We start from the raw sequence: 25,171 nt of genomic DNA, 5'->3' as shown, positions 1-25,171 counted from the left end.
ATAGATATATATAGAGAGAGAGAGAGAGAGAGAGAGAGAGAGAGAGAGAGAGAGAGATAGATAGAGATAGATATAGAGAGAGATAGATAGAGATAGATATAGAGAGAGATAGATAGATAGAGATATCTATATCTATCTCTCTCTATATCTCTATATCTATCTCTATCTATCTATCTCTATCCATCTCTATATCTCTATATCTATCTATCTATCTCTATCTATATCTATCTATCTATCTCTCTCTATATCTCTCTCTCTATAGCTATATCTCTCTATATCTCTCTCTCTATAGCTATATCTCTCTATATCTCTCTCTCTCTATCTCTCTCTCTCTATCTATCTATCTCTCTATCTATCTATCTATCTCTATATCTCTATATCTATCTCTATCCATCTCTATATCTATCTCTATCCATCTCTATATCTATCTATCTATCTATCTCTCTCTCTCTATCTATAGCTATATCTCTCTATATCTCTCTCGCTCTATCTCTATATCTCTATATCTATCTCTATCCATCTCTATATCTATATCTATCTATCTCTCTCTATATCTCTCTCTCTATCTATAGCTATATCTCTCTATATCTCTCTCTCTATATATCTCTCTCTCTCTCTCTCTCTCTATCTCTATATAGAGAGAGATATATATAATTTATTTTATTTTTTTTTAAAAAGGACAATTGATGCTTACAAGAATTGTTGGAACTGGAAAGCACCGATTCTGCTGTTGAGCTTTCTCTCGTGCTGATTCAGAATTCAGATATCACGCTGTAAATATGATGGAAGGGTTTAGCTACCTTTAACTGTCTCCTGTTTGCATACCTAACTGGCCATATTCAGTGTGATAGTACACGGCTGTCTCTCTATATCTGACAGAGACTAAAGAAACTCTCCTTAGTCATCACAAAAAGCTTTCCAAAAATGTCCTGATTTCTAATCCTTTACATGATATGTTTAATTTCTCAAGAATACAAACAGTAGTTTGAGCCCTTAAAGTGCATTACACAGCAGTCTCTCTTTTCTTCCCACCAGGAGGTGGGTTGCGGGGCCAGTCTGGGTGTGATCTCAGAGTCTCTGCTGGTGACGGGGGGGCAGGGCTGCGTCTCCTTCTGGGATCTGAATTTCGGCGACCTGCTGCAGACGGTGTACCTGGGTCAGAGTAGCGACGGTCAGGGTGTCCGGCAGCTGCTGGTGCTGGACAACGCCGCCATCGTTTGCGACTTTGGCAGCGAGCTCAGCTTGGTCTACGTTCCCTCCGTGTTGGAGAAACTGGACTGAGAAGGGCTGGCAGCTATCAGTGGGAACAGTCAAAGCATCCAGTTTTTGCTTTGTTTCGTTGCTTCTGGCGTTTGGATGATGTGCGATCATTAGATACAAGACTATCTGTTTTAACAGGGAGGTGTTTTAAAGTCTGGATATCATGAGGAAAAACTGGCCGTTGAACCTACTGCGTTTTATCAGAACCATCTTGCTGACGTTACGGAAGGTCACGAGTTTGGTTAAGGTTGGATTTTTCTCACTTGAAGGGAGCCCGCCAGTTCTGAGTTTGTGCTTTTTGTGCACGCACATTTGTTTTTGCAGATCTGCCCTCTATGCTGCTCACACAGGGCGGGGGGAGGCTTGTGACCCCACCCACCCAGAGAGGAGGACCATAGAGCTCCTCTTTTTTGTTTTGTTTTCTTTCTTTTTAATATTCCTGCTGTGCCGTGCGCTCAACAGCGAAGTGCAGCCACAGAGAGCTCGACAGGTCCATCGCCTGCGGGATGAATTGAGCATGTGTGAGAGAGAAAGATTGATTGGATGAGTTTAGACCCTTTTTATAGTAAAACTGCTGAGAACAAAAGTTGATTGGTTATGTGTGAAGTGTGCGTTTGTGTGAGGGAGAACCAATGATTACTGTATAAAGTAAACCTCCAGAGGGGGCTGTTTTTATGTCTACATTTATTATTTATTAGCGATACTTTTTTTTTTCCCTTTTTTGAGTAACAGTTTGTATATGAATGACTAATCACAGCTCTTAAATAAGACCATAATAATGTGGAAAAGGTGACTTAAATGTAAGAAGGTGTTTATTTGGTTGGCAGCACTGGGCTTTTGGTTGTTTGTAACACTGAGGTGGAAATATATGTGTGTTTGTAGATTTGGAGGCCGCAGGGAGGCAGAAAGGGTTCCTCCTTTACCCCAACCTCGGCCTCTGACTCTGGGGTTACTGATGCTGTACGAGGGGCTGCTTTTCCCCAGTGTGTTACACCTTCATCAGGCTACCTCCATCTTTCAAATAGCTTGAATTTTGGATGACTGATGTTGCATTTTTTTAAAATACATTCTGTGCTTTAGAGATTTTTTTTTTTTTTTTTTTAATCACCGTTTAGCCATAACTTGGTCACCTGATATCATTTTCAATCCACGATCTTTAATTCAAGCCACAAAGGGTGACGAAACCTTGTCTACTACTTAGATCACGTTAGATATACTGTGTGTATATTTTTAGTTTTTGGTATGTTGTTGATGCACGCTTAAGCAGAGTTTGTCCTGAAACCTGTTCTCTTTTTTTCAGCGACCAGGTGGTAAAAATGTGAAGGAAGGTAACAGCGAATGCATCCCGTCCCTAATCTTGCATAATAATAGTACATTTTAAAACAGTTTGCAGTATTGATGTTGGATTTTTCACATCAGGAATGGGATTGATATATAACCTTTTGAAAATTTGGACCTGACACTTGTGACACACTGTTCAGATAATCTTTTCCTGAAACACACACAGTATTATATCACACATTTTAATGTCTTTTTAATTGGATTAAACAGGAAATTTCAATAGTATTTTCAGTCAGGTTTTCCACTATTAGTCATACGGTTGCTCTCTGTCAGGTATGAATGTTTTCACATACACTTGCTAGACGGCTTAAGAAACCAGACAAAAGCATGTCAATCATTGTTTTGTAGCGTGTATAATATGAAGCTTCTGTCTGAACATCGAGTAAACAGCCTGTTGTCTCAATTTGTAGCTTCAAAGAAGTCTGAGTGGGCAGCAGAACTATTTTACCTATCCTGTTAAGATATAACTCTGGTTCATTAACTAGTTTCAGTTATGTTTAATCAACTACTACTACTACTCCATTTTCACTTTTATTCAGCTGAACAGGAATGGCGGTTTGACAACCAGTGTGATTTTAAAATGTAGTTGAATTCAGTTTCCACTTGCAGAAGTAGCAGCTTTCTACATTTGTTTGATTCCCTGTAGAGTGTTTAAACAATGACACATGATAGATAGTTGATGGTTATGGAGAAACCTGAAGGTAAAAAATTAAAACGTTTTTAGGTCCCGAAAGTCTGAACTTTTGTACTTATTCTGCACACAGGGTGAAACTCCTGTCAATACTGAAACTGTTAAATTCTTAAACTCAATAAGCCAAGTATTTATGAAAGCAATGCATTTTTCAACATTTAACCCCCTCGTTTTTGAGTCGGTGCCTGAACTTCACCTTTTTACTCTGGGTAGAAAGAATGCAATCCTGCAGGTTAAAGATTTTTCTCTGACGCCAACAACATCCACGATGTCCAGAATGTATTTTCTCCCAGTCGTCATCTGTTGTTTCAATCTGTATCTCCTGAATGTCGTCTCAGAAAATCCGTTAAAAGACCTGCACCTGATCCCTGCGGTCACAACACTAACTCCTTTCATCTCTAACCCTCTCTGATGTACAAGCTCACACACATTTTTAGGCACTTTGTTTTTGCAACTTCAGCTTGTATGCAGCAGAGTCGGATGTAACTGGACGTAAAGTTCACACCTGCAGCGCTGTTAAACACGCACGTGACATAAAGACCAGAGTTTCTTTTCCAGAAACAAGCAGATGATTATCGTATGATTTATTTTTTATTTTTCCAACTGTAGCATCAGTATTCACATTTCAACTTCTGAGACGAATGGCACCTCCATCACAGAGGCCAGTGATGTGATCTTGCTGCTGTGGCTGTTGATTTATTAGCTTTGTGGTTTTTGTTTAGTTGAAAGCTTTAGAAACGGGGAATGTTTTGTTTTTTTAGATTTCAGTTTCAGATGTGTTTTCTAGAAATGTGAATTAAAGCTCAAGTTTGATATTTTGGGAACTTGTATTTGCTTTCTTGCAGAGTTAAATACTGACGAATGTACACAGTGACTGTGTTAGCAACTCCAGTTAACTCTGATGTCAAGGAATTACACTCTATATTCAAAGAAATTGTCAGAGCTAAAACAGCTGTTTTATCATTGTGCTATTCGGTGATCACAGGAGCTCTATGATGAGGACATTTTATAGTGTTGTAAAAGAGAAATCTCACATTTCTAAAACAGGCGAGAAATCGCCAAGTGTAGTGTTGCAGGCACAGTTCCTCAGAAATGTGACCCTGATTCTGTCATGCTTTAGTTTATCTGCACATAAAGGAAACGGTCCATGTCCATTTTTAACAGTGTTTACTAAATATCAAAGTCAAAAGGTCGAGAAATTACATATAAGAAAGACGAGAACTTGTGCCGTGTTACTGAAACGAAAACTTTGGCAGCATCAGTTTCCTCTGCCAGTAAGCGCGTACACACATTTTCCAAAATGTCAAACTATTCCTTTAAAGTTGAAGGATGGGAAGGTGGGTTGGTGTGGCGATTGAGTTGAGTCACTGCTTTTTCTGAATGTTTCTGTTTATAAAGATGAACTATGCCTTTAATTTTAGATCGCTTCATACCTTTCCGTCTCGTTGCAGCCGTCACGGCACCATATCAAGAGTTTGTGGATGCAGCAGTGACCTTTTTAATCATTTAGGTTAATAAATCTTTAGCTGCATCCTCACAACGAATGGCAGAGATGTTGTGGGTCTTGTTTGATCCTCCAGCTGCAAATACAAATCAGTGTAACATTTCTTACTTCATTTTTTTGTTTAGATTGCTGTAAAAAGCATCGCAGCACATAAACAAATGTAATCCCCAGGTGTTTTCCTCCCCCCCTCACCCACTCCAGCCTTTTCCCCTCATTGGCTGGCTACAATCTACGCAGGCTGTAGTAACTTGTTTACTATTTTGTAACAGCGCAAAACTTTGTACTAATTTTCAAATAAAGAGGCTTTGATACCACAAAGGTTGACTGTCTACTGGATTTATTTCAGATTTTACAATAATGAATGATTAGTGATCTTTTTTAATTCCAGAAGGACAATTTTTGTAATATTCTAGGTTTAAGATATTTACAGTGTTACAAAGAAAAATAATCAACTTGTTAAGACGTGCTGATTTGTATGCTGCTCTGTTAACATAAAAACTGAACTGTACGCACTGATTGAGTTGGGAGTGCCTCCACATGTCTGCAACTTCATCCTTTATTCCAGCCATTCAATAATCACAGAGCAGCCAAGCGATGTCGCACCCTTGGCGATGTTTTGATGACCAACAGTGAGGCTCCTGTGAAAGTGGAGTGCATGCTGGGATTTTTTTTTTTTTGGATGAGCGCAGGTTTGGTGCTGGAAGAGCAGACATGCTTCCATCCACCACACACGTAAAAAGAAAAGCAGCAAAGAGCGGCAAAGAATGAAGGAATACCAACGAGTGCATAGTGTTCTGGTCCCAGAAGCCATCAGTGATTGAAGGAGAAGCAAGTGTTTTTAGTTTCAAGCCTCACACCCCTAAAGCAGTGCAAGTACACCTTTCAATCTTCAAAACTGAACCCTTACAATCTGCCACTAGGCACATCTTGGTAATCAACCACTAAAAATATCTCCAAGCCAATTTGTTTAGTTTTTTAGAAAGCGCTACAGGCCATCACTGACACCTGGTGGTAAAGTGGGTGAAAGGCAGAAATCTATAGTTTCATCTCAACGCTTGCTGAGGCTCCAGAGGGGATCCAGGCTACTGAGCGGGTCGTCTCCTTCGTCCCCTCGAGTTCCGTGGAGACCCTGGCCTTCTGCCGGCTGCAGAAAGCTCTGTTTTGTCACCCGCTGTTTCCCTCGACCCACCCCGTCCATGGAGAAGGCTTCAGGCGTCAGCGAGGCCAGGAGCTCCAGAGATGAAGGAACCGGTGCAGAGGAAGCAGGAGGAACACTGGGCGGAGCCTCTGGGACTGGCTGATGGTTGGGTGCTGGCAGAGAAGAAGGGGAAACGGCATCAAGCCCGTTGGGTGGTGGAGGAGAGGCAGTGGGGGAAGTGAGAGGCGGGCTTAAGGAGGATGGGGGCTGTGGATCTGTAGCAGGACAGAGATCCTGGAGCTGCTGGATGTCCCCCAGTGAGTCAAGAGCAGGTAAGAGAGGGCCGACCTGCTCCTCAGCCTCCATGCCTGCATCCGTGGTACTTGGAGGCCGGATGCTTAGTTTAGCGATGGTGGCTTGAATGGAGCTGATGGGCATGTCACCGCCGAGGACAATATCCTGCTGAGATTCCTGTCTCGGGTAAGGCTTCAGAAAGAGAGGGAGAGGTGTTTAAGAAATACAAATGAAAGAAGTGATGCAGAGAAAAAAAACAAATAGCTTCAGTACCTCAACTAACCAGAACTCCCAATTCCTTGGGAACAATCAGGAGTGCAAAAATGTAAACAATTAGAGGGTTACAGTCTAGGGATGCTAGGGATTTGTTTTAAGAACCATTTCAGAAGTCCATGTCTAGAAATCTACAATAGAGGTGAGTAAAGTTTTGACTGCATAGCTCACAGCACTGAACAGAATTGGCTCCAGTAAATATATGTATGTGACATTCTGTCACCTACAAGCTGCGTGGCTATGGTTTTTCAAAGGATTATTAATCAGCAGCAACATATCTTTCCCTTTATGGTGCTTTGTGAGCCACTAACCAGTTGAACTTATTTGAAAGGACAGTATAAGAAGAGTGACAAACCTTTGTGGCTGCAGAGTTGGTGTTCTTGCTGCAGGTGGCGGTCGTGATGCCGTGGCGCTGAAGAACCTGCTCGGCGTGCTTCAAAACAGCCTCGTAGCAAAACTTCAGGTGGAGCTGGAGGCAGACCGAAAGATGATATAAAGTGTCTACTATATGAAGAGCTATTCATCAGCAGTGCCTGATTCATGATGTACTTTGTCAGCATAGGCACATATTTCTACATTTAGGATTTTTGAGCAGCACTTTGCAAAGTGTTCTGTTCATTTATCTCATAATGCTTAATTAAAATTTAGGTTTTAAACTCCTTGAAATGTACAATCAGCTTTTTCTGTTGTCTATATGTACATTTTTGCATGTTGCAGCTTTAAACCTACGACAACAAAGATCAATCCTAAACACAACATCAGTCCCATCAAATCAAATCAAATCAATTTATTTATATAGCACTTTTCACAGGATAAAAACCACAAAGTGCTTCACAGTAATAGAAAACAGAAATACATAAAATACATTCATAATAAAACACAGCACAAATCTAATTAAAAGCCAATCTAAATAAATGAGTCTTAAGTTGCTTTTTAAAAGAATAAATACAATCAAGGCATTGTAATGATGTAGGGAGAGCATTCCACAACCTGGGGGCCACCGCTCTAAAAGATCTATCACCTCTGGTTTTAAAATATGTTCGAGGGACTACCAACAGCCTTTGATTAGAAGATCTCAGGCTGCGAGAGGGAGCGTGGGGTTCTAAAAGATCAGAAATGTAAGCAGGGGCATCACAATTCAAAGCTTTAAAAGTCAGTACCAAGATTTTAAAATGAATTCTAAAATGTACTGGAAGCCAGTGTAATGAACGTAACACTGGTGTAATGTGCTCTCTTTTTTGTGTCTTAGTTAAAAGCCTTGCAGCAGCATTCTGGACTAACTGGAGACGGTCAAGATTCCTTTTGCTCAAACAAAGAAAAAGGCTGTTACAATAATCTAAGCGAGAAGAAATAAAAGCATGAATAACCATTTCTAACTCAGACTTAGACAGCAAAGTTCGCAGTTTGGAGATGTTTCTTAGCTGAAAAAGGCAGTTCCTAATTAACTGGCGAGAGTGTTGTTCTAGGGACATGGCAGAATCAAACATCACACCAAGGTACCTGAGGCTCAGGTGAACAGATGAGCCAAGAGAACCAAGATGCTGTTTGATTAGAGATATCTGGTTGTCAGGGGCAATAATTAATGTTTCTGACTTCTCAAAGTTCAACTGTAAGTAGTTGTCAACAAGCCACTGTTCAATGGAAGCTAAACATCTCTTTCTTACCTTCTCCTGTAGCATGTTCTTCCTCTGTTGTCTCATCTTCTTCACCAGCAGTGGAAGGTCTGGGATCCCATTTCCTGCATCCAGCTCCTGAACAGCAGCATACAGCAGACAGAAGGCGCCAGTGCGTCCAACACCCGAGCTGAGACGAAAAGTGTACAGACTGATTAACAACAACTGAGATGCTAAAATGAATAACAAGGATCAAAACGTAGTTTGTCTTTTATCAGCAGGAAGCAAAAACAGTACACCTGTGTTATGTGTTGTCTACACTTGAAGGCTATGACCCGGAGGGCCAGGAGCATTTACTAGGGACATAAGGGTTCACATTTACATGCATTGAAGAAATCCCTGTATATAAATGGAATGGACAGCCACAGAAATACACTCACCTGCAGTGCACAACAACAGGTGTATGTAAGGGTCTCTGGTGAAGGTAGTGTCCATGAACCTCTTGGATGAACCGCAGCAGATTGCTCTTGCTATCAGGAAGGCCCCTAATGGGATATGAAGAAATAATATTTGATGTACTTACGTTGCACTGCCAGGCTGACTAAGAAAAGTCTTTATCTGCAGTTTTTAATATAAAGAGATGACTTACAGCTCTGGCCAGGAAGTAAACTGGAGATGGACAACAGTCCGCTTTAGGCTTTGGTCACGGTACTGCAGACTGATCATGCGCTCCACGTGTGTTGGTGTCATCTTCTGTGTTGTTAGGCTGAGTGTTATTGGTCCCTGAGAGAGTTGCTGGCCACGCTCCGTTGGGAAGTAACGCCAAACCTTTCCCTGTGAGGATATGGAAAGATGTTAAACACACAAACAACAAAGTAAATGAACTTAATGATGTGTAGCTTAATTTATTTGAAAAAAAAAAAAAGAACCACAAAAAACTTTAAGTTCTCTTGTAAAAAACATTTTTACACACTACTGAAAAATAGTAATGTACAGATTATATACTTCCACTATGCAAACTAAACTAAACTCTGTACCTTTTCCAGCTCCTGCTCCGAAACCAGCATAACAATCAGTGACACTTTCTGCTCATAAACCATCAGCCAGAAATCTGCTGCTGTGCCGGTGAGCGGAGCCTGCGTGGCAATAAGGCGTGGGCAGTATGGTGACAGGTCTTCCACATAGCTAGCGTTAATGTAGTCATCTTTCCCTGACTGTAGCACCACACGGTTTATGTCATAGGGCATTACGTCCTGATGACGGTTCTTCATGGTGTAGCAGCGGGCAATAGCAATGGAAAGCTGGCGAGCATCTTTCTCCTGCTGGTCCTGTAGCTCTTTCCAGCGGGCATCCAGCACAGAAAGCCCTCCCTCATTCTCTGAGGGGTTCTCCAGGGAATCTACTTGGGCTCTGTAACGTTCTAGTTCACTGTGAAGGCGGGCGACACGCTCTGGGGCTTGGTATGGGTCGCCCTGGATCAAGAGAACTCCCTGGGAGCTTTTCTTTCTACGCTCCCCATCCTGAGGGTCAGCTTTGGTGGGTTGGAGAACATTAGTGGGGGCCTTGGTGCCTCCCGGTTGGCTCTCTGGACTTGAGGACAGGAGGTCATCTGTGCTTGAGTTCTGTCGTTCAAACAGTGAAGTGGAGGGAGAAACAGCAGAGGGAGAGGGAAGAGTCGATTGGGCTGTGCCTCCAGGAGTCGGGGTTGGAGCGGGCCTCTGCTGAGGGTTCAGACCTAGAGAAGACGGACCTGGAGAGGGTGCTGGGGAGGGAGAAGGTGAAGGGGAAGGTGGGATACTGTTGGGTGGCTGTGATACTGTAGGGCCTCCAGGAGTGGGCTGAATCATGTGCTGAGTAGGTGGGGCATGTATACCATGTGGGCCTATGGCAGCGGGTGGCTGTGGGGCACTTGAAGGTACATTAGGTCCTGGAGCTGGAGAATACATAGCTGAAGGCTGTGGATGTGTCATAGGAAGAGGAGCCTGAGGTTGTTGCGGAGCAGCAGGCTGTGGTGCCAGAGGCTGCTGAGGCATCATTGGCGCTGCTCCAGGGTAGCATACGCCCCCAGGATGAGGCAGCTGAGATTGGGGTTGGTTGGGCATCCGCATGGGCTGCTGCGGCATATTTGGCATGGGAGGCTGTCCGGGGTGATGGTGGTGCTGTGGGGGTAGCGTATTGGAGGGCATTTGAGGCATAGGCCCCCTTGGCAAGTGGCCCTGAGGACCAGGAACCATATGGGGTTGTGAAACAGGAGGCATCTGTGGGTGCATTGTAGAGTGAATGGGTTGGCTCGTTGAGGGCATGTAGTTTTGTGAAACTGGAGGCATTGGCTGACTTGTGGGGGGCACTGGTGCTCTGGGACCACCTGGTATTTGCATCTGTGGGTGAGGGGGTATCTGCTGGGCACCGGGGGGCATGGAGACCTGTTGGTGCTGTGGTAGCATGTGTTGATGAGGGAGTGCTTGGGGCATCTGTTGGTTGGAATGGGGTGGGTAGGGTTGAGATACAGGGGGTGCTGCTTGAGAAGATGGGGGTCCTGGTGGGTGTGTAATCTGAGGTGGCCTTGGCATGGAGCCTGGCATCATTTGAGGGTGTTGAATGTAGCCCTGTGGAGTCTGGTAGCCTTGGGCTCTTGGAGGCTTCGCCTGAAAGCCATTTTGTTGTGACTGTAGCTGACCTGGAAATGCCTGCTGGTACTGGGGAGGAACACCAGGCTGTTGGGGCATATATGGATGTGGGTAGGTTTGTTGGTTTTGAAGAGGATGAGAGCCAGGAACAGCCCTTGGTCCAGGCTGGTACCCCTGAGGGAGTGGTTGTCCAATTGGCTGGGGGTACTGCTGTGGATGCTTCTGCTGTTGGGACTGGGGAGTCTGGCCTACACCCGGAATGGGACCTGTCGGTTGGGGAACAAACTGGGGGTATGCCCCTATCTGTGGAGGCACAGTGTAACCAGCTGAGGCTGCAGGTGGGACAGAGTGGTGTTGTGTGGGGGTGTAGCTGGGTATAGGTGCCTGGATGCTGTCCACCGTGGTGGTTGAAGGTCGAACAGGGACAGGGGCGACATGGCCAGGTTGGGGAGCTTGAGGAGGGGGAGGCCGATAGCTAGGGAGCCCTGCCTGGGGTGGCATTTGTGGAGGCCTCTGTGGAGTCATCTGTGGTAGGGGCCCACGTGGCAGGGGTCCCTGTGCTCCATGAGTCCCTGCAGTAGGAAACTGAGCAATCCGTGCAAGGAGTTCTGGAGGTGGCAGGTTAGCAGGGAAGCATGGAAGACCAGCAGCTGAAGCAGCCGGCCAAGGCAGAGAGGTGCTACCCAAGTTAGCACCAGGTTGCATGTAGGCATCAGGACCAGGCAGATGTGCTGCAGTGCGAGGGAGGGAAGGAATATCAGGGGGCAGGCTGCGGAGATCCTCAGGTAGGTCACCTCCCAAGGCCAAGATGGCCGCATTGATCTGGGCCAGTTCTGGATCCTCTAGGCCAGAAGAGGTGGAGTCAACATCCTTTGGCTTAAGGGACGGCTTAGCTGCCGTCGGCCTCGCTGGTGGCTTTTTCTGGGTCTCTCTGAGGAACGGCCAACACAAAGAGGACAGCATGAAAAATCAGAAATGTGGATAGCATTTGTCTTTTACAAGTAGTTATAAGTTACTACTACATGAAGTACTAGTGATATGTTGACTATAATTAAAGTACTCAAAAAGCTTTAAAATATTATTCTAATGTCTTCCTTACTTTTCGAGTATGGGCTTCCTTTCCTCTGCCCTGGTCTGACACAGGGCCTTTGCCCTCTCCAGTAGACGTGATGCTTTAGCTTCCAGGTCATCGTAGAACTCTTTTCCCTCCTGTGATTTCTTCATCAGGTCCTCGTAGGCTTCATATGAGCCCACCAGTCCCTGGATAGTTGTGTTCCACTGCTGCTCAGTCTGGGTCAGGCTTTTCCGAACAGAAGCGTATTGAACATTGGCTTCGGTCAAAGCCTTCAAGATGTTTTCCTGCGCTGCGAGGTTCTGGTCGATGTATACCTTTACTTGTTCGTACTTCTTCAGCTGCTCCTCAAATATGTGCTGGAGAGACACAAGTTAATAAGTCTCTCATGACAGCATTTATATAGCAACTTAAACAAATAACAGTGTAACGTGGTTGCGAATGTGTTTTGCCAAACACCTTCATGTCTGCTCGCTCCGTAGTGACGAGGGTGGATGTGATGTCATCCTGCTGGATGAGGTCACGGAGCTGTTTTTCCAAAGAGCTTCTCTGTTCCCGCATCTCCTGCACCTTTCCCAGGATCCGCTTCATGCACTGCAGACCTGCTACTTCCTCTGCACAGACACAGGTGTATTTATGTGTTTATATTCACAACTCAAACAAAATCATATTCACAGTTTGACCAGTTAAAAAATAAACAATTAAGCTGTAGGGTATCAAATAAGACATTGCTCACTATTTTCCGGCATTTTTTTTAAGAGAAAATAATTCCTTGGTCACTGGACAGTCAGCTGGCTTACTGATTTAAACTAATAAAAAAATTAGCTACTAAAACATATTAAAACATATACTGGATTTTGTCATTTGACCTAAATCTTACGATTTTCCATTATTCATTAATGCGCAGCCCTGACTGCAATGCTACAATAAAAGTAATATACAACAACTTTCATATTTATATTAATTATCTAAACTATTTAACTTTGAAGAGCAGAAAATCTTGGGTGACTTTAAATGACCCTAATGACTTTATCTGCTCTACTAAACCTTGCAAAATTACAGTAACCTCTCATTATCAAAAAGCCCTCACCTTCACTCAGCTGTGGCCGTGGCAGGGCTTCTCTCAGACTATCCAGTGGCCCCCCCAACAGACGCAGATTGCTGATGTGCAGGTTCATGGCCCGGTGGAGCTCCGTGTTGGTAAAACTGGCCTTCTCGTGAGCCTCCATATACTTCTCAAGGTCTCTGCGGATTTCAGCCAGAGCCTGGCCCTGGGCAGCTGGGTGCAACTCACCCACAGCAGGGCCACCAACTTCCTGGAGGGCTCGCTCACCTGCTTCATCCACCTCTAGCACATCTCTGATCTCTTTCAGTGAAGACTCCACATCAGTAAAGACACCAGAGAGCACTGTGCAGGAGAGGACATGAATAGTCATGAAAATATTGCAAAAAATTTGGGGGAAAAATGTGGCTTTTAGTTATCAAGAGATCATGCATGCTTAATTTTGTACATGCATATTTGTGCAAACTATTATGGACACACACCACTCGCTAGGACAGTTAAAGGTCAGCAATATTTTAATGTTGTGACATGAAATAATCTTCAATTCAGCTTCAATTAGCTGTAGGGACAGCAAATTATCAATAATGACCCACAATTTTGCTGTTTGTCATCAGATGACCTACTCACTCAATTGCTTCAATTAAGAGACAACTGTTTCATAAGAATGTAGCTTTTCTAAATCAAAGTGTTTGATTAAATTATTGAGCACCAGCTGCTGTAGCTGGGAAAAACTATTCCAGCTGTTGAAATTTGAGGGTTTCGCTTCTTCACTGTGTAACCTCTGTGCACTCTCATAATAAAAGATAGCAACTGCAATTGTTAGGTCTGCTCTGCTTGCCTGTGGCACTCACCTTGCATGGACTGAATGAGGCTCTTGACGGTGTCAGGACGGACGCTGAGGGCAGCGCATTTCTCCATCAGGACTGGAGGAAGGTGGTTGTACATATCGAGGTTGTCTACAGACTCTGGCTCCAAGCCTAGAGAGTCCATGAACTGCCTGTAGAAGGAGGAGGCAGTTACCTAATACTGCAACAGAATCTTTGAAACAAAACCCTAGTATTTTAAGTACTTTAGTATTTAATGTGGGTATCGATTAAAAGTTTTGCTGTACCAAGACTGGTTCTTATTTAAAATTCAACTGGGGGAAAGAGAGATATTGAGTAAGCCTTAGTTCACTTACCACTTGAATGCAAAATTAATGACACATCATACTCACTCTAGTGTTTCATTCTTGCTTTCAATCTTAGCCATCACATCCCTCAACAGCTTGGCCTTTTCTTCACTGAAAAAAAAATACATAAGATATAAAAATGAACATGAATAACGTACTAAAATATGATTAAGGATATTTCCCCATTTCTAGGATGAACTTGACATCCACCGAGGGAGCCTACCTGTACAAAGAAGAGGCTTCGTGGGCAGCCATGGGCACCAGTTTGGCAAAAAGGTCTGGTCCAGTGACAGTCGGGTCGGTGGGATTGACCGGCAGAGCTTTCACCAGAGGAGCACCTAGAAAGACAAAAAACATTTATGTAATAGCGCAGATGAGCATAAAAGTAGAGCATGAAACCAAATGCATTCAAAAGAAGAGACTACTGTCATTTTACTTTTTAGCATCGCTTGTACCTAATTTTACTCTTACATCCCAAACGTGGGACAACTTGATTCAACAAACATAAGTTTGTCCTAATGAAATAAAAATATTCACAAAAAAAAATCTGTGGTAACATCTCAAATCTGAATATTTAAGAATGTCTGCAGTATTATGATCGAGTAAATCACTTACTTTGGTTATGGGAAAATTAACCAACCAAGAAAAAGGAGTTTAATCAGTCAATAAAGTAGACTGATACCCTAACGTAATTTGAAAAAACTGCTTGGCCACTGGTCTGTTTGGAAACAGAGAATCATGTTCTGCCCTCAAAACATCACTTTATTGCATTTAGTCATTAGTAGTTATTAAACTCTCTGAGAAACTTTTGTTCTGTCTCTCTCTGCTTTCTGCTCTTTCCTATCACCTCAAACTGGTCGCAGCAGATGATTGGTTCTGCTGGAGGTTACTTCCTATTAACGGCGAGTTTTCCCCCCATAGGGGGTTTTCTAATTGTTGAAGTTTCTTTCTAAAATTGTGGGATCTTCTCCCTACAATAAGAGCACCCTGAGATGACCGTTTGTGAATTTGTGCTATATGAATAAAATTGAACTGAACTGAACATAATTCAATTAATTGATGGCTTATTTCTCAAAAAAGGCCTAATCTAGAATAAATGGTTGTCAATTTTGCATTTAAATATAAAAACTGGCTAATATTAGCTTTGACTGTGCATTACTGTTGGCCAGGCATAACATGACATGCAAAACTATAACAGCACTACTTTAGAAACTACATATACATTAAAATCCATGAATTTTACTTAGTGAAACCTGATGATTAAAATAATTATATCCAAGGAAAACAGAAAACAAAGGCACGACACGGGATAAAAATGAAGGAAGATATACAAAAACATATTCATACACAGTGTATACATATTTGCAAAACCCTATATGCAAAACCAGCTTTGCATATACTGACTGAGCGAAACATACTGATGCTTCCTGTTACCTTTTACAGAGGCTAGAGTCTCCAGAGACGGAACAGTCTCATGATAAATGAAATCATTGTCCTTTTTGGCAGAGTTAAACCTGCAGGGTCAAAGAAAAAAAAGCTGAAAAACCGCTGATGATTATGAAGTGGCCAAAACTGTTAACTAAGAGTTTTTGCTCACTTTCCACCGATAACATCCATGGTGAACCTCAGGGCCTCTTGCACGCTGTCAGGTTGTCCCTGGTTGTAGTAGGATAAAAGGAGAATTCAGAACGCGTGATTGAACATCTTTTTTCTAAATCACAGTGTGTTTCCAGTAATAGGTCTATGCATCTGTATGACGCATGTCTGCAAAGACAACTTCAGAAAATTTGATTCTCCCAAAAACATTTGAAGTTCAAGTGTGAAAACAGTTCAAGGAAAGTTCAAGTTACACTAAAACGACCTAAGCATGGATTGCCGGGAAGGTAGAGAGAAGTAGTACCTTGGCTAGTTTGACGGCTTCATTGAGTTTGTCCAAGGAGCTCTGCAGGTAAGCCAACTGTGGGGGAAAATGAGCATTTAAGCCATTTAACCGACAAAGAAACATGACTCAACAAAACCAACTAAGAAACTGGTCAAACTAACTGAAACAGTTTTACCTCTAAAATTTAAAATAAAATTAACCATTGTGACACTCAAACGTCATGTTTAATTCAGATTAAAAGAAACTATTCCCTTATTAGTACCAAGAAGGAAAGAGTTTCTTTCCAGTTTCCCTGGATGTCAGGAAAGGGTACATGTCACTAATGTCACTAATTCCTGGTGGCAGGATGCCAGTAAGACAGGAAGAGTCTTCATTCTTACATATTTGTTTTTAAACATAAATAAATCTATAAGGTAACATAACCACTGTGCTCTAATGTGCCGCCACCAACCTCCACAAACCAAATGTTAGTCATAGGTATTGGTTCGTTAATAGTGTGATATTTTCTCATTTTCACATTCTTACTCAGATTAAGATAAAGAATATCCTATTACCTCCTGAGAACAGTGGAAAAAAGTGTCACGTCACTGTCTTTACAGTTAGGCTAGTTCAACTGGATACTAGCTTAACCCAGCTTTATACGCAGCACACAGACATGTTAAAAAAAAGGTCAAAGAGTGTATTTCAAGAAATGCAAAACAATCGTTTTTTAAGCGATGACGAGCTGGCATTTTTAGAGTGCTTGCCACTCAAAGCACTATGCGCTGTGTGCACTTTAACCACTTTAAAATCACCAACAACCAAATAAGAGTTCTTCGAATGTGGGAGGAAGCCACAGTGTTCAGAAGAAATTCATACAGGCATATGGTGAACATGAAAACACCACACAGAAAAGCCCTGTTTGCAGCACCAGGTGGGCTTCCATACATGTGCTAACCAGGAAAAAACAACTTAGGCCAAAGATCAGACCACAGCGGACTCGCTATGGTGATGTGGCTGTAAGGAAAATGATCAGCTGGAAACCCTCAATTTGAGCAATACATGTGCATTAGTAGAGATTATAAGACAAAAATACCCTTTCTAATCTAGTTAAAGAAAAAATACTTGTTTGTCTTTATTTCAGTTTAACTGTTATACAATTAAATGTATTAATAACATTAGAAAATGGGAAAATTTTTAAATTATATCAGCACTAATTCCTCTTAAGGGGCTTTTTAGTTATATCAGTAGCAATGCAGCAAAATTTGACTGCACAAATATAAGCCACAGCATCCTGACAGTGGAAAATAAATAATGCATCTGTGTGTTGGTCGTACCCGTTCTCCATACTTCTGCTGCTCCTCTGCCTGTTTTCCCATATGAAGCTGTTGAGAGAAGCGAAAGCAATTACTGAGATCAAACTCAGCACACACAAACAAGTGCATACATGTAGGGAACTAATTTCCCCCATAAACACTCACATGCGCGATAGAAGCAAAGTAATAAATCTTCATCTGAACCAGTTTCTTCCAGTCTTTCTGGATCTTTCCCAGCATGGAAGCCGTCTCCGAGTTCTCCAGAGCCCTGCACGCTTCTTTGTAGTAATCCACCACCTGTAGCAACAGGGCCGCAGTTATTAGCATTTAATATTAAAATGAATGATGACTATATGATTCATATTTAATGGTAAGAAGTCAACCTGAGCACTGATGCGAGCAACCAGGAAACTCTTCCTGTTGTCCAACATGGACTTTTCCAGAAGACATTCCTGAGCCTGGCCCTGCAAGAGAGACCAAGGTTAAGGACACTCATTTGTTTTGTTTTGTGTGTGTGTGTGTGTGTGTGTATTTTAATCCATGCATGCGCATGTAGGTGTGTAATCTACCAGCATAAGGTTGATGTTGAGGTTCAGAATCTGGTGGCTCATATCCACACTGAAGTTGTGGCTGAAATGGTCTCTGAGGTAGGAGAAGGCTCCTGCTGAGCACTGGAAATGAGTGCATGACACCTTCATCCCCTAAAAATGAAACAGAAAGAGTCAGTGGGACTGTGTGAGCGAACAAAATGGCCAGAATTACTCTGCACCCATGTATGTGTCTCTCTTACCTCCTCAGATACCCTGTTGTCCATGGCTCCCAACATGGAGTGCAAGGCCCCTGCAGACAATCCACAGATAAGTTTGGTGGAATTTGTGGGTTTTGTTGTTCACATTCAGTAAATAATTGGCATATAAGCTGAAAATTATCTGAATTTCTCTGCATTGTTCTTTAAAGGAAGTGATTTGTGTGACACGCTCAACAGTGGCATTCCCCTACAGCACATACAATATGGTACTGAGGGGTTTCATGTACAAATTTAACATTAACTTCTGAAAATCTCCAACCCCATGAAGAAAAAGCAATTATTTGTGTCAACCATAGAATTCTGAAATAACACAAGTCAAAGCTAACACAAGTAAACACAAAATGCAGTTTCTAAATGAAGGCGTTTATTATTAAGTTATTATGTTATGACATAAATTAAAATGGTAAATGGCCTGTATTTATATAGCGCTTTACTAGTCCCTAAGGACCCCAAAGCGCTTTACACATCCAGTCATCCACCCATTCACACACTGGTGATGGCAAGCTACATTGTAGCCACAGCCACCCTGAGGCACACTGACAGAGGCGAGGCTGCCGAACACTGGCGCCACCAGGCCCTCTGACCACCACCAGTAGGCAACGGGTGAAGTGTCTTGCCCAAGGACACAACGACCGAGACTGTCCAAGCCGGGGCTCGAACCGGCAACCTTCCGATTACAAGGCGACCTCCCAACTCTTTGGAAAGCTGAATTTCTCCCACCACACCCAGGCGTGATTACTGCCACACCTGTTCTCATGTTCTCAGTCAAGAAATCACTTAAGTAGGCCCTGCCTGACAAAGTGAAGCAGACAAAAAATATAATGAATTCTGCTGTCTACCAAAAAATCCTGAAGGAGAATGTCAAGCCATCTGTTTGTGACCTCGAGCTGAAGCGCACTTGGCTTTTGCAGCAGGACAATGATCCAAAACATATCAGCAAGTTGGTCTCTAAATGACTTGAAAGAAAAACCAAAATGAAGACTTTGGAGTGGCCTAGTCAAAGTCCTGACCTGAATCTGACTGTGATGTTGTGGCACGACACTGAAAAGGCGCTTCATGCTTGAAAACCCTCCAATGTGTCTGAATTACAACAATTCTCCAAAGATGCCTCTACAGTGTTGTAAAAGACTCATTGTGAGTTATTGCAAATGCTAGATTGCAGTTGTTGGTGCTAAGTTATTATGTATTGGGGGTAATCACTTTTTCCCACAGGGAATCTGATTAAAATATGATTTAACAAATACTACAGTACTGAGCAAGACAGCATCGGGAGTTTCAATCAGTTGCTTTCATTTTTTGTTTTGCTTTTTTAAACTGACATGTTCAGATGCGTTTAACTGTTACAGTTTATTACTATTATTGACTCTAAGTGACTCACCCAGATTGTACAGGATGCAGGCTTGCTCATAGCTGATGTCATCATGGGTGACTGTTTTTCCAGAGAAAATTTCAGTCCTGTTTTCCAAAGAAAATAGAAAAGTATTTTTAAAGAGAATAAAATGCCTGAACAATATCATATATTATTGATTTCTAAACCATAGTATTAGAATGACACTGTATTCATAGACACTACAGAAAAACACTGAAGGACTGCATTAATTAAATGTAGTTGAATTAAGTCTAAATTAGAATTTAGCAGTACAGATTTGCACTCCTAATGTCAGTTCATTCATTCTATCCACATCCCAACATTCAGCAACTAAGCCAGTGTGCTGACACTGCTCTCTACGAGCAAGCTGCAGTGAGTGTGTCTCTAAAATAAGCTTCTCTGGTGTTCAGCAGTACAGACTGCAGTTGGATAGGTATGTGTAAACACTCCATACAGTTTCTGTGGATTCCTGTGTGTTATTACCATGAGATGGGTACTGCAGCCTCCTGGCCGGTTCCCATGGGCACCCGGCTCTGCAGATAATGCAGCTGGCCAAAGTACTTCCTCAGTGTGCTGCATCCCTCGAAATCCCTCGTCACATTCACTGCGCTCTGCGAAGCAGACACAAACACTGTGTTTCTGTTGTGTTTAATCAGCTACAAAAATCATTACTCTTGCAAAGACGCTGTGACCCAGCCCAGCGATGAATTATGTAACAATGGGTTTCACTGCTTAATGCTCAGAATTTATCATTTTTCTTGGCAACACTTCAAAAGGCCTCATTATGATATGATTGATAACTTGTATCAGAATGTTTTGTATTGAAAATCCCTGTCCACATGGAAATACTACTATTAATGTAAAACTGCACACGTATGACTATACATGATGATCTTAACCTCATCACAAAACAGACAGTTTGTAGTTGTGATGCACTGGATGGAGGTTTCTTTTACTATCTGGTTGGGATTGTGAGTGTTAAAGTTAAATATTAATGACTTTACGTGATAACCAAGTTTATTCACACAGTCCTTTCAAGGTGCTTTATAGTGAAAAGTATACACCCTGCAGTGTTAGAGAGAGAATCCCAATAATCAAAAGATCCCCTGTGAAGAAGCACTTAGCAATGGTGGGAAAGAAGAACTGTCAACAGAACACGGCGTCCTGCAACAAACACTATAACCCCGGCAATATCCCAGTAAGGACTCATAGCCGTATGTGAACTATGCCTGGAAGTTGGGAACACTCCATTTCAGGTACGAGGAGATGCCTAAAAGTGAATTCCACTATATTCAATAGCAACCCACATAACGATGGACAAGTCCGAGTCACAGAAATCTGACTGAGAATACTCTGACACAGTGCTCACCTGCCGCAGCGTCTCCAGTTTCTTCAGCTGTTCGTTGTAGTTGTCCGGATTCTCTCCATAGTTCTTTAAGATGAACTAGAGAAAAAGAAGCAGAAGCAAGAAGTAGGTGAATGTGCTGCTGAAACTCAGGTAAAAACAAAATTAAATGAACGGTTAGATCCTAATAAAGAAATAAAAATATCATCTCTAATACTGAGGGTTAAATTGTTTAGAAAAAAAATTCAAATGTCTTTGAACTGGGGCTCATAACTCGTTATGTTAATCTTTAGTCTTGAGCATAAGCCAAGCACTTAGACTCTTGGAGCTTCAAGACTTCCCATCATGCTTTGCCAGGACTCACACTGTCCCCCATAAGCCACTACAATAAGCTTTAAGCTACTAAGTGTCAGGTCAGGAGGTAAACAGCCCTGCAGATACACTGACTCTTCTACTAGTGCTTTTGTTTCAATTTTAATTCAATCATGGAAAGGTCACAATGACAAAGCAAGAAGACAGACACAGTCACGTTGTTACTCCTTCAGGCCAAATATGTGCTGTTGTGCATTAGTTTGGGGTAAACATAGAAAATGTTGGTATTTTAGATACATTTTTAAATAATGTTGTTCTGATCGACTACCCCTTATTTAAAGGCTACACTTTTAAGGCCAATAAAAATAATAAAATAATCATTCTTAGTATTTTTTAAGAAAACACTCTGTCGTTAAATTCAATCAAAATAAGTCTTCCTATTACCAAAAAGAATTACTAATAAGAAAGTCTGAAACTGCATCTCCACCTCCACAGTGGCTAAAAATATACTCCACACCATGTATGAACTGAATCCTTGGACCTAAAAGGATGTCTGGATCCAGATCAGTTTGTGACATTTTTGCGGAAACATCAAGATAACGTCTCTCGAAATTAGATAAAAATGAAATACATTTGTGAAACTATGATCCCACAAGTGCAATTTTGTTCTCTGTGCCATAACGATTTGCTAACAAGCAAACCAACCACATAACCCCTCTGATTATTGTATTTAGTCATAAGGACAAAGTCCTTTTACGTGCATGAGGAAGAAGGTTAGGATGACAAATGAGTCACCAGATAAAGATGATACCAGCTTTAATAAGCAGTCAAATGATCTGGAGTTTAAATATCCGAGATGAGTTTTGGAAGGAGCAGGCCTAAAAAAGCGAAATCCCTTTTTGACACAGGAATGGGTTCTTCTAACACATTAAGGTTGTAATGTCTCCCAATAGGAAAAACAAAGCTCGGACTTGGATGCTCACAGAAACAAGGTTTTCTCCCAGAATGGATTTGAAAGCACCAAAAAAGGGCCCGAAACTTTTTCTTTCTTCCTGTTTTTAAAGAGTCATTATCTTCCATATTTGTCCTCTACAATTTTGTTTGTTTCTGTTTTTAAATGCCTTTATTTGTTTTTAACATGCGCTACATAACAGGATAGTCCACCTTTCTTACGGTTAAGGTAAGAAGTAGCGTCACAGGTGTAGTGACAACTTTCCCTGTGTATTTCGTTATAGAAGTTTATGTAAACCCGTGTTTATTATTAAGCAGGCTGATAGTTTGAATAGTACAAACTGCTCCGCTCGCTCAGGTGCATGTGACAATGAGATCATTGTTTATTATTCTCATGTCGGAAGGCTGACTCGAGGCGTAGGAGTCCTAGAAATACTCACATATGCCTTTCGCGTTGGCAGTATTTTGATCGATTCCTACAAAGCTAGCCACTTAGCTGAAAGCTAAATATCAACTTGAGTTTTTAGCTTATTACCAGCTAGCAAGCAGCTTGCTAACGTTAGCAAACAAAGGCAGTGAGCAGGAGGGGTTTGCCTGACACAGACCTTTGCTAGCACGTCAGCTACCCGTTCTGGAAAAATCTTTTACCCTCGACAGGTAGCGACAACTGTTGCTTTGAGTTATGGCTAGCGGTATCCACTTGATAAGGTTATCCCTTCGTTCTTAATCCTTGTTTAATTGACTTTCGACCTCAGCCCTGTTGCTCCACTCCCCACCCAGCTCACCTGCCTCACGGACGGGCTGAACTGGAACTCCCCAGCCTCTTTCAGATCCAGCCAGATCATAGGCATCCGGGGGACCGCCTCCATCGCGGCCGAATCTACACGGAGCTCTCAGTCGGTGCGATGTCAAAATCCCGCTGACGAATTTGTGGACGTTAACGGTTTTCCTGAAGATAGCTTTTCCCCCCAAACAACTGTGTCATGTATCCATTTACACTTCAACCGGAAACTGGAAACACACGTGACGTAGGCCTTCGATATGCTTGCGAGCGTTTCTGGGAAATGTAGTTCCTGAAGAAGCTAGACTTAGGATATAAATCACACTGGAAAGTAGCTAAAGTATAATTTTATTATACAGCCACAAATTTAAAACATTTACAACTAAATATTTTATAGGAAAAAGTGAACCCAATATAATTGATTTTCTTGTATCAGAAGAAATGAGAAAGATACAAATTTTTATACAAATTTAGTTTTTAACATATTACAGTAAATAAAAAAACTACAACTGCACATTAGTCTTTATACTAATTGTTTAATTAAACCATAAGGATTATTTTTTAAGGAATAGTTTACCATGATACTCTTTTTTAAATGTTGAGCAGCCTATTGGTTATTTTATTTTCAGCACTTTACCAATGAGTGAATGATTCTCCTGGAGAGAACAGTAGTGCATATTGGGCTGCAGATGCTGGGGATCATAATGTCAGAGTTCTAAAAACAACTGGGTCACAGCCTGGGGCAGCTGTTACAGATTAATTATGGAATAATATTTAGCCTAATCCTTAATAAGATGCATGTGCATGCTCGTCTACCTCCATGGAACACTAATTGTTTTGTCTTTACATTGTCTTTACAGACATTAGAGTTAAAATTATGCAAACTGGCAATGAAGTTCTAATCAATAAACAGTGTCACCTGTTAAAAAGTTTTTTCTGGGAACTAGTGGCAGTTTTTGAAGGCGTTGTGTATTTATTGCATGTTCACACGATCTCTGCATTTTAAAATAAGTGGAGAAATTGGAGCTTTCACCTTTTTATCTTTTTAAAACAGCCACATCCAGGATAATTTATATTTATGAATTAAAGGACCACTGCTAATGAAATGGGGCAGACCCATCTCCTCTCCTAAAGTAAAGCCGACTGTGTGAGTGAAAGTTATGATCATTTACATTTCTGTTACCGTGGAGTGTCAGCTTTGGCTGATAAGCTGTCATATTTGCTGCAGTGTATGAGAGAGAGCTGGAAACTCCCTAGTCTGTGACAGACTCATACATCATTCCCTTCTTGTAATTACATAAAAAAGACAAACTTATGCAAAAGGGCTTTTTTTAGCCTGTAGGTTATGTTTATGGTAAATCTGAGATCTAGATGGTGACAGGAGTTCAGTTATAAGATGACAGAAGTTCTTTTGGAGTGGTAATTCAACAAAATATTACTGAAAGTGGAATGACAGTGTATAAATCATAGAAATTACTCTGGCTTAGGTTCTACACAAATATTTACCTACATTACAGCAGCTACCAGCCTTGAAGTACTTATTAGATCAGTGAAGGTGCACTCAGTGTAGATAGACAGATAGACAGATATTATTTTTATATATATATATATATATATATATATATATACATATATATATATATATATAGGCAGCTGGATAACGTACTGGATTGTTGCAATCATTATGTCCTAAGCTGCAAACCCGCCTCCCCCGTTTTTTGACATGACAAAAAAGAAAAACACACATTTTAAAAATAATAAATAATAGTAATCTGTAACCATCTTGCATGGTTTTCAGTAACGTCACCCTGTGCAGAAAACACCTGTCTTCATATGTGGTTATCTACAGTTGTTCTCACGTTCTCTTCATTCTTCTTCTGCCCTCTGTTGGGTTTTTCATTTTCTTACCACCAGAGGGCACTGTGTGCCTCTGTACAGAACAGCGTCAGAGCATCAACACCGAAGACGTGCCGAAAACGACGGCACTGCACTGGGAGGCTCCGCACGGCCACAGGGAGGTGGCCGAGCTCCTGCTGGGGTGCGGTGCAAACGTCCTCTCCCACAGCGAGCTCGACATGATGGATCCCAGGAACACTGAGCTGAACGTACTGCTACAGGTGGATGGATGGAGGTGAGGACGGAAAGAGAAAGACTGTGAGGGACAGAGGAATCCAGACAGTTAAGAACAGGGAAGCGTAAGGACAGTGTGAGAGAGTAAGGAGTCAGTAGAAAAGACAGATAAAGGATATTGAGGCAAAGTGGGGTGAATACAGACATAATGGTGAGACAAAAGAGGGAAGATGAACAAAGCAGGCGAAGAGGGCATTTTAAAGATGAGGGGGGACTTAATATAGAGGGACCGAAGAGATATAAGGACATAA

General features: G+C 41.9%; 2 protein-coding genes across 9 annotated transcripts in view; one reads left to right on the top strand and one right to left on the bottom strand.

Moving 5' to 3' along the window:
* Positions 1–5,114, top strand: part of scap (SREBF chaperone) — a 33,311-nt gene extending 28,197 nt beyond the window's left edge. For 7 of the 8 annotated variants that reach the window (XM_085176836.1, XM_085176837.1, XM_085176835.1 and 4 more), the window contains one exon: positions 1,036–5,114. In XM_085176836.1, the coding sequence (XP_085032962.1) occupies positions 1,036–1,281 (246 nt within the window). In that variant the 3' untranslated portion in view covers positions 1,282–5,114. The remainder of the gene's footprint in view (positions 1–1,035) is intronic. The other variant, XR_014876793.1, reaches the window with a different exon arrangement.
* Positions 4,040–23,044, bottom strand: ptpn23a (protein tyrosine phosphatase, non-receptor type 23, a). Its single transcript, XM_085176830.1, has 24 exons — positions 22,795–23,044; positions 20,771–20,845; positions 19,885–20,012; positions 19,411–19,487; positions 18,015–18,064; positions 17,794–17,925; positions 17,608–17,688; positions 17,390–17,521; positions 17,246–17,293; positions 15,948–16,004; positions 15,645–15,703; positions 15,482–15,561; positions 14,271–14,385; positions 14,093–14,158; positions 13,728–13,873; positions 12,904–13,221; positions 12,273–12,427; positions 11,841–12,172; positions 9,152–11,672; positions 8,764–8,948; positions 8,555–8,659; positions 8,166–8,304; positions 6,857–6,970; positions 4,040–6,420 (listed from the first exon to the last, which is right to left on the bottom strand). Exons 1-24 carry the CDS (start codon positions 22,876–22,878, stop codon positions 5,845–5,847), a joined length of 5,775 nt encoding a protein of 1,924 aa, XP_085032956.1. The 5' UTR covers positions 22,879–23,044; the 3' UTR covers positions 4,040–5,844.
* Between the last annotated feature and the right edge of the window lie 2,127 nt (positions 23,045–25,171).

The sequence above is a fragment of the Neolamprologus multifasciatus genome, chromosome 11 (assembly GCF_963576455.1).
Source record: "Neolamprologus multifasciatus chromosome 11, fNeoMul1.2, whole genome shotgun sequence".
Classification (NCBI taxonomy): Eukaryota; Metazoa; Chordata; class Actinopteri; order Cichliformes; family Cichlidae; genus Neolamprologus; species Neolamprologus multifasciatus.
Note: the sequence above shows the minus strand (reverse complement) of the source record. Positions and strands in the feature narration are given on the sequence as shown.